The sequence below is a fragment of the Rhinopithecus bieti genome, unplaced genomic scaffold (genome assembly GCF_001698545.2).
Source record: "Rhinopithecus bieti isolate Rb0 unplaced genomic scaffold, ASM169854v2 scaffold_2432, whole genome shotgun sequence".
NCBI lineage: Eukaryota > Metazoa > Chordata > Mammalia > Primates > Cercopithecidae > Rhinopithecus > Rhinopithecus bieti.
The window spans coordinates 4009496-4019311 of NW_016804136.1; the positions used below are offsets into that span (position 1 = coordinate 4009496).

General features: G+C 37.0%; 1 protein-coding gene across 1 annotated transcript in view; it reads right to left on the reverse strand.

Annotated features, from left to right (window-relative positions):
• The window catches only part of LRRFIP2 (LRR binding FLII interacting protein 2), a 135152-nt gene that overhangs the window by 31664 nt on the left and 93672 nt on the right, over positions 1-9816 (reverse strand). The window contains exons 18-19 of the mRNA XM_017865726.1: positions 9434-9505; positions 3180-3350 (exon numbers count right to left, since the gene is read on the reverse strand). Coding sequence (XP_017721215.1) covers positions 3180-3350; positions 9434-9505 — 243 coding nt within the window. The remainder of the gene's footprint in view (positions 1-3179; positions 3351-9433; positions 9506-9816) is intronic.

Below are 9816 nucleotides of genomic sequence, written 5' to 3' on the forward strand. Positions count from 1 at the left end.
TAAATAAAATAAAATAAAATAACTTGGTAATGACAAAATCAGAACATCCCATTTTGCAGTCCCTAGTCAACTGAAGGATCTAAGCATGTATCTACAGCATTAACAGCCAGTCACACATCTGGGCCTCCTGAAGGAAGACAACTGCACCATCTATGAAGCAGGCTTTCCAAAAAAACTGAAGTTATATTTGATTAAGCCTCTATGCCTAACTACCTACTTACAGAGAATACAGAGGAAAGGGGAACATGGTAAAGACACTAAGGGGATGAAAATGGAAAAACCTGTAAGACTGGGAAATATTAAGCAACCCAGTTTCTTCAACATATTTATTATAAGGAGAAAAAACATGAAAGAGGACCTATACATGAAAAGAGACTTAAAAGATTTATCAACTAATTCCAAGGTGTGAAACTTACCTGGATCCTGATTTTTTTAAGTGTAAAAAAGAAAAATCATTTATGACATTTTGAAACTACTGAAATTTTAACATTGATTGGATATGTAATATGAATTATTGTTAATTTTACAGGTGTGAAATGGTCTTTTGATTATGCTTTAAAAGAGAAACAATGGGCCAGGCGCAGTGGCTCATGCCTGTAATCCCAACACTTTGGGAGGTCAAAGAAGGAGGATTGGGCAATATAGCAGGGCCCCATCTCCACAAAAAGATTTTTAACCAACAGCCAGGCATGGTGGCATGTGCTTACAGTTCTAGCTACTCAGGATTACTGGAGCACAGGAGATCAAAGTTACAGTGGGCTATGATCGTGCCACTGCACTCCAGCCTGGGGAGCAGAGCGAGACCCTGTCTGTAAAAATAATAAAATTAAATTAAATTATAAAACAAAATAGTTATTTAATTCCAGGAGGAGGCACTAAAGATATTTTGAAAAATTTTATTAATACTGTATAATTATTATTGAACCGTCCTTCTCTACTCTCACTACCTGCTTCTGTAATGAAATACACCAGAGTGCCTGACCTCTTTGTGTATATCTGAATATAAACATTCTACTGTATAAAGCAATAGTTGTTTAGAATGAGAGAGCTTGGGATAAAGATATGTTAGAGAGAGATACTGTCACAAAGTCTTCTGCATCACAGTACATGAAGCAAATTTCCAGGGTATTAAAAAAAAACTTAATACATTTTAGGTTTGAAAAGTGCAACAAGGCCCAACATGGTGGCTCACAACTGTAATCCCAGAACTGTGGGAAGCTAAGGTGGGTGGATTGCTTGAGCCCAGGAGTTCGAGATCAGCCTGGGCAACATGGTGAAACCCTGTTTCTATAAAAAGAAATGTTTTTTAATTAGCCAGGCGTGGTGGTACATGCCTGTAGTCCCAGCTACTCAGGAGGCTGAGGTGGGAGGATCACTTGAGCCTGGAGACAGAGGCTGCAGTGAGCTATACTTGTGCCACTCCACTCCAGCCTGGGCTACAGAGTGAGACCTTGTCTCCAAAAGAAAAAAAAAAAAAAAGGACAAGAAAAAAACTCTATGCATACTAAAATAATTCTATTGCCTTCTAAAATGATGGAGGGAAAAACTAAGTTGGTTAAAATAGCTAATTATAAGGGTTTTCTTCATTTTTAAAAATGCTGAAGGATATCTGAGATGATGGAAAGATAATTCATTTTAGTAGTGACCATTAAATACTTAGCATGAGATTTTACTCTAGTCTGCTACAAACAAAGAGGCAAAATAGATAAGAAAAAATGTGTGGGACAGCAGAAAAAGGAGTCCAGAGGCTCTAGGAAAAGCGTGATGGCTCAGAATCTCCAAAAATGGCCTATTGGATATACAAGAAGAATCAAAGATATACATATTTAACATATATAATGCTCTTCAATGGGCCACTGTCAGTCCAATATGAAAACAACTAGAAGCCTCTTTTTCACCATCTAAATACCAGTCCTAAATAAACAATTTTAGAGCAGTTTTAGACTCATAGTAAAATTATGTTTAAAGTACAGAGAGTTTTCATATACTCCCTGTCCCCACACATGCACAGTCTACCCTATTATAAACAACCCACACTAGAGTGGTACATTTTGTTCTATCACTGAACCAACATTGACAAATCACTATCATCCAAAGTCCAAGAGTTTACATTAGGGCTCACTCTTGGTGTTGTACATTCTATAGTTTTGGACAAATGTATCCATAATAACATGTATCCACCATTATGATACAGAATAGTATCACTGCCCTAAAAATCCTCTGTGCTCTGGTCTATTCATCCCTCTCCTCCAAACGCCTGGCACACTTCCTAACACTTTTTGAATGTGACCAAAACAGGCTGGAATGGGCATTTCTAGTCCTCAAGGAAAGAAATTCCTATAAAGACTATAGTAATAATGCTGGCCTCTTCGAGGTTATATAAACAGCTTCTCTCCCTTTATTACGCACAAATTCAGATTGTTGTTTCTAACAATTTATCAATATGCATTTCCTAAATTATTTTCTGAATGTTTTATATTGGCAATGTAGTAGCAATCCATTTCTGGCAATAATACCCATTTGACCTCTGCTTGAACTGACACCAACCTTTCAAAAAGTCTAAAACATATGCTTTTAAAAGAACCCAATTTGCTTTCTGCAGTTGTCAAAGAGCAAATCTGGGCCTTGGACAATGCATTTTATTCTCCATCTGTACATTTTAACATTACAGCTTATAAACCTCTAAAGAAAATATCTTTCAATTTCTGACTCACATCTCCAAGTTGCTGATTTAAAATAACTGATTAAAGACTTCTATCCAATTACTTAGAAAATGTATTCTCTTGAACCGTTCAGAAGTTCATAGGAAAAAAATGAATCATCTTACTGACAGTCTTTGGAGCTTTGCGGGGAGTTCCAGTCACTTGTAACCGGAAGAAATAAGTAACATACTGTAATTACAGTCCCAATTAAGAGACAGAAAATGAAGATAAAACTTGAGTTGTATTCTATTTTCAGAAACTTAACAGAAGACATAAGCTTTTCCTTAAGAAAATATTTTTTTAAAATAAAAAAATTACTTCAGGGCCTGATATCTCATGGTGTTCTGTCAATTTCCTTGGGCCATTCAATTTTGACTGAAACATCATTCCTAAGTAAGTATGCTGCAATCTTCCATCACTTTATAAGTGGCAGGCTTTTATTTTCTGCCCTAAGAGAAAATACAAGATAAGCATTACCTTTGATTTTTCTTCATTTTCTCTATAAAATTCTGCCATCTGTTCCTCCTGCTCTTCAATAACATCCTTGAGTGTGTCTACTTGGTAGATCAAATTGTTCTTCTCATTGTCTAACTGTGCATTGGAAACCATGGCTTTCTTGTATTTTTCTTCCACTTCAGACAAAGATTCCTAAATGAGAGTTGAAGTCATCAGTCTGATATCTAAAATATGTTAATTGAATATATGCAATATAACAAGAAATTATAGCATTGCCACAAATACATAAAGATGCATTTTCATAAAATACAAGTGGTTTGGGGAACTCCTTGTTTAGTAACATGCACATGAAACAGGAAGACAATAATAAGCCAATAATGCCTTTATAAGAACAGTATGTGCTGTTCCCCAAGAAAACAAAATTAAGCAGCAGCATAGCCTCTGAAAGAAGAAAAGGAGTGCAAACAACATATATCTGTAAGAGTCATAAAATGAAGAATCGTCAATATTTTCAGAAATTTTACTCTTATAATTTTAATAACAGACTGGTGTTCAGAATGCAGTGATACCACAAAATACAGCCTCTCTTTACATAAGTGAACTTCATACTCATTTGAATTTTGCCACTTTCTAGACAGTTGTTTTTAGTACTTTCCTGTTCTGCATAAAAATGCCAATGTAAAGGTAAATATTTTTTTCTAGCAATTATCCAAATTTCAGTCATGTTTAAATAAGCAATACAAAAATTAATATTAAAAAAAGAGCTTGGCCAGGCACAGTGGCTCATCTCTGTAATCCCAGCACTTTGGGAGGTCAAGGTGGGTAGACTGCTTGAGCCCAGGAGCTCCAGACAAGCCTGGGCCACATGACAAAACCCTGTCTCTACAAAAAAAAATACAAAAATTAGCCAGACAGGGTGGCGCACACCTGTAGCCCCAGCTACTTGGGATGCTAGGTGGGAAGACTGATTGAGCCCAGGAGGTCAGGGCTGCAGTAAGCAGAGATCGTGCCACTGCACTCCAGCCTGGGTGACAGTGAGACCCTATCTCTACCAATCAATAAAATAAAACAAAATAAAGAGTTTGATCTAATGCCACAGTTTTGATGTAAAAAAAAGAAAAGGTACCACAAAATGCCTGAAATGTTACATATCTCAAAATTTTCTGCCTAAAATAGCTCACATGTTTTTTTGTAACCGTATCTACTTTGGTAATACTACTGCCTAGTGACTTTTTTTTAAGTTAAAAAAAAATGTTTCACACAGGAAAAGTAATCATTTATGGAAATAAATTTTAAAAATACTAGTGCAAATGTTTATCAATGAAATGGAACTAAGAGCCCAGAACTTACAATCAGTTAATCTGGACAAAGGGATCCATGTAACTCAATGGGAAAAGAATAAATGGTATTGGGACAAGTGGATACCCACAAACAAAAGAATGAAGTTGGACTCCTACCTCACACCATACACAAAAATTAACTCACCAAGAGCCACAGATCTAAATGTAAGAGCTAAAACAATAAAACGCTTCAAAGAAAATATGGATAAATCTTCATGACCTTGGAATAGGCAATGGTTTTTTAGATATACCAAAAGCACTATAAACTAGCTGCACGTGGTACCTCACGCCTGTAATCCCAATACTTTGGGAGGCTGAGGCAGGCAGATCACTTGAGGTCAGGAGTTCAAGACCAGCTTGACCAACATGGTGAAACCCTATCTCTACTAAAAATACAAAAATTAGCTGGGCATGGTGGTGGGTGCCTGTAATCCCAGCTACTCGGGAGGTTGAGGCAGGAGAATCGCTTGAACCCAGGAAGTAGAGGTTGCAGTGAGCCAAGATCATGCCACTGCACCCCAGCCTGGGTAACAGAGTGAGACCCTGTTTCAAAACAAACAAACAAACAAAAGCATTATAAACCAAAAAAAGACTTCACCCAAATATAAAACTTTTTTCTTTTTTTTTGTGTTTTTTTGAGATGGAGTCTCACTCACACTGTTGCCCTGGCTGGAGTGCAATCGCACGATCTCGGCTCACTGCAACCTCCACCTCCCGGGTTTATGTAATTCTGTGGGAGCCTCCTGCATAGCTGGAATTACAGGCGCACACCACCACACCCAGCTAATTTTTTGTATTTTTTAGTAGACATGTTTCACTATGTTGGCCAGACTGGTCTCAAACTCCTGAACTCATGATCTGCCCACCTCGACCTCCCAAAATGCTGGTATTACAGGTGTGAGCTACTGTGCCTGGCCCAAATGTAAAACTTTTATGCTGCAAATGATATGATCAAGAAAGTAAAAAGATAACCCACAGAATGGGAGAAAATATTTATAAATCTTATATCTGATAAGGGACTTATATGCAGAATAATACATAAACAACTCTTACAACTCAACAATAAAGGACACACAAATCAATTTAAAAATGGGCAAGGACCTGGATATTTCTCCAAAGAGGATATGCAAATGGCAAATAAGCACAGGAAAACATGCTCAACATCATTAGTGATTAGGAAAATGCATATCAAAACCAAAATAAGGTACCACTTCACATTCACTAGGATGGCTATAATCTATAATCAAAAATACAGAAGACAAGTGTTAGTAAGGATGTGGAGGAATCAGATCTCCCATACATTGCTGGTAGGAACATAAAATGGTGCAGCTACTTTGGAAAACAGTTTGACAATTCCTCAAAATGTTAAATATACTGTTACCATATGACCCACCAATTCTATTCCTAGCAATCTACCAATGAGAACTGAAAAGATATGTCTACACAAAAACTTGTACACAAATGTTCACAGTAGCATTATTCATAATAGCCAGAAAAGTATGAACAACCCAATGCCTATCAACTGACAAATGGATTAACAAAATGTAGCAAATCCATACAGTGGAATACTATCCAGCCATTAAAAAAAGACTGACAGATAATACGACATGGGTGAATATTGAAGATATTATGCTAAATGAAAGCCAATCACAAAAGACCACATATTGTATGATTCCATTTGTAATAAATCTCCAGAATAGGCAAATCTACAGAGACAGAAAGTAAGTGATTGGGGTTTCTTTTCTGGGTGATGAAAATGTTCTAAAGATGGGTTGTGGTGCTAGTTGCACAACTCTGTGAGTATGCTAAAAACTAGTGAATTATATATTTTAAATGGGTAAATTTTATGGAATGTGAATTACATCTAAATAAAATACAAACATACACACTTTTTTTTTTTTTTTGGAGACAGGGTCTCACTCTGTCACCCAGGCTGGACCACTGTGGCACAATCTCAGCTAACTGCAGCTTCAACCTCCCCAGACTCAGGTGATTCTCCCATGTCAGCCTCCCGAGTAACTGGGACCACAGGCATGTGCTACCACCCCTGGCTAATTTTTTGTAGAGACAAGGTTTCACCATGTTGCCCGGGTTGAAGTGATCCTGGGCTCAAGTGATCCACCCACTTTGGCCTCCAAACTGGATCATAGGTATAAGTCACTGTGTCCGGCCACACACACTTTTAATAATGCTTCATAAACCAGAAGTAAGTTGTCAGGTAAGATTTAAACTATGATTAGAAACAAATTTAATCAAAACAAAGAATATAAGCAAAGTCAATTATACAGTGCTCTAAATATATCTAAATGTATCTTACTATAATGCAGACTTTAAAATAATTCTCATCCATCTGAGAGGCTAATAGCAGAAAAATTATCAATATCAATAAAGCAAAAGTCTTCCTTGACCATGCTCCCTCCAGAGGCACAAGCGCTCTTGGTTTGGTAGATTATCTTTCAGGCCATTTCCTATTTGTTTATAGTATAAAATATATACACCCTTGACTTCATATATATTTTTAATACAAATTATATACTCTACATTTTGTTCTACAGTTTGCCTTTTTTCAATACATCTTGGAAAGTTTTCAGTCACTAGATATAGATTTACTATTGTTATTTACTGCTGTAACTCTGTACTTAAATTTAATAAGGTATTAATTTTAATAGTTTTTAAAATGGGTTAATGGATGTAGTCGTTTGACTTACAAAATCATTAATCTTTTAAGAAATAGATCAGTTAAATTTTACAATTAATATTTTACTGCATTTTCTGGGTAACAGTGCACACTATATACTAGTACAGCATGGGCAAATGCTGTATTAGTAATAATAAACTTCCCCGATGAAAGGATGGAGGGGAGAGTGGTTGAGAACATCCCAAAGGCAAACATAGTAAGAGTAATGTCACAAGCAATGAGCCAACATCTTTTTTCAATAGGATGCATCATCCCACCATGTTTGGTCACCAATCAGACAATCTTTTCTTTATTTTTATGGGTTTTTTCCCACTTCAAGTGTCAAGGATAAATGTAATCTGAAGTCAAGTTCAATTATACTCTGGCATGAATTAGGAAAAGGGATCTCATCTGTTCAAATCTCAAATCCAATCTGTTCCTTTGTATTCGTCAAAGAATGCAATAAATGGTAGATCTAACATGAAAGGAAAAAAGTTTTAAATAAAATAAAATGACAATAAGAATGTCCCTGAATCACACGATTGCTTTCCTGATACATTGTTACACATGTGACTTTAATATAAGCATATTTATTTAATGTACCGATTTGTTTGATCCAAGATATTTCCAAAAGTCGTATCTCTAAAACCTTAAAAGAGAGATTAAATCCTGAAGATTAAAGGAGTAAGATTAAATGAGAACATCAACTAATTCTGTAATACTTCTGATATTTACTGACAAACTCATGTTGCCCTATCAGCAACTTGCAGGCTTCCCTCATGGGCACTTCCCATTAGACTTCTCACCTTTTTGGGTCCTGAGTCTTACTCTGTTTCTCATGGACACCATATCACTTGCATGAAGAGTTTGGCTGATAGTGAGGCTACTCCAAATCATGCCAGGGAAGATGACAAAACCCTTGCCCATGAAGTCCATGCTTTGTCCTTCGGATATATCCTGAGTCACCTTTCTAAATGTCTTGCTTTTTGCTTTTTTAGAGGTGTAGTGGGTATTTTGCTTTTTTGTTTTTTGTTTGTTTTGAGACAGAGTCTCGCTCTGTTGCCCAGGCTGGAGTGAAATGGCACCATCTCAGCTCACTGCAACCTCCACCTCCCAGGTTCAAGCAATTCTTCTGCCTCAGCCTCCCAAGTAGCTTGGATTACAGGCGCCTGCCACCATGCCTGGTGAATTTTTTGTATTTTTAGTACAGACAGGGTTTCGCCATGTTGGCCAGGCTGGTCTCGAACTCCTGACCTCAGGTGATCTGCCTGCCTTGGCCTCCCAAAGTGCTGGGATTACAGGCGTGAGCCACCGTGCCTGGCCTGTAGTGTGTATTTTGATTTCAAATCAGGACATACATGTGTTTAAATAAACTTCTGGTTTCTTCATAACACGAGGCTTGAACTTCAGAATGAAATGTTAGGAAAGAAGAGCATGATAACCAATGCTATTTACAACCAAACTGTCTGCCTCACACATTTACTTTGAAAAATGTTAGTCATCCTTTCTGGGAAAAGATAAAGACCATTTACATTTACCTCCAAATTCTTTAAGGCATTATATGTGTGTCATCTTTTTTGACCTATAGGTTAAAAAAAATCCAAGCCAAAAGAAAATATAGGCCTCATGTCTTCATGTTCCCTCCTCCAGGGGGGATATTTATAATAATGGTGTCTCAGTTGCTACTTCCTCCCACATTTAATACTGACTGAGTTTGGTAACAGAAATATGCAACACTTTTTCATTTAGCGTGGAAGAATTTTGAGGTCCAATTCTCAATAAAAATATTCTTAGTATTTTTTTAGGCATTTGACCAATTTAATTTTGTATGGCTAAGACACAAGGGATATGCATGTACTTTACAAGGTTTTAAAATTGTAAAAGAGGCTGGGCAAGGTAGCTCATGCCTGTAATCCCAGCACTTTAGGAGGCCAAGGCAGGAAGATGGCTTGAGCCCAAGAGTTCGAGACCAGCCTGGGCAACATAGTGAGACCCTGTCTCTATAAGAAAAAATAAAAAAGAGAAAAAAAAACTGTAAATGATATCTTCTGCTGAATATTTAAAAACTGTACTACACATTTAAACATAAGCAGAGATTGAAAGTTCACCATTTCAATGCACTGCAGGTTAAGCACACGCTTGAAAGACAAACACTGTTAGTAAAGCTACATGCAGTTGGTTAACAGAACTTGCAAAGCCACCATTGCCAACACTTCTGCATACAGAGCATGCTTGGGCTGCAGAATGGGCCCTGATACCTTTAGTTCTTTAAGCCCCTGCATGTATCTCCCTTCTACATCCTGTATCTGGTCCTTAAGGTCATAGATATCCTGCAGGACATAGGAATGAACCATTGCATAAAACTATGCACAAACATATCTTAAATCACAAAGGATTCAGAAGAAATGTGACTCACTTTTGTAAATTCCAGACTAAAAGCAGAGCAATCAAAGTACAAAAACATAACTCCCACTCCCAACCACTGAAAAGGGCAAATAGGTCAGGGGATAGTGGGACTGGGGGAAGGTCTAGAGTAATCAATCTAATGTTAAATATTTTCTTGGCATTAAATTCTGTTAATAACAGCATAGCAAATGGGGACAGGGCTATACATGGAGGAAAAAGCTATATAAATTATAAT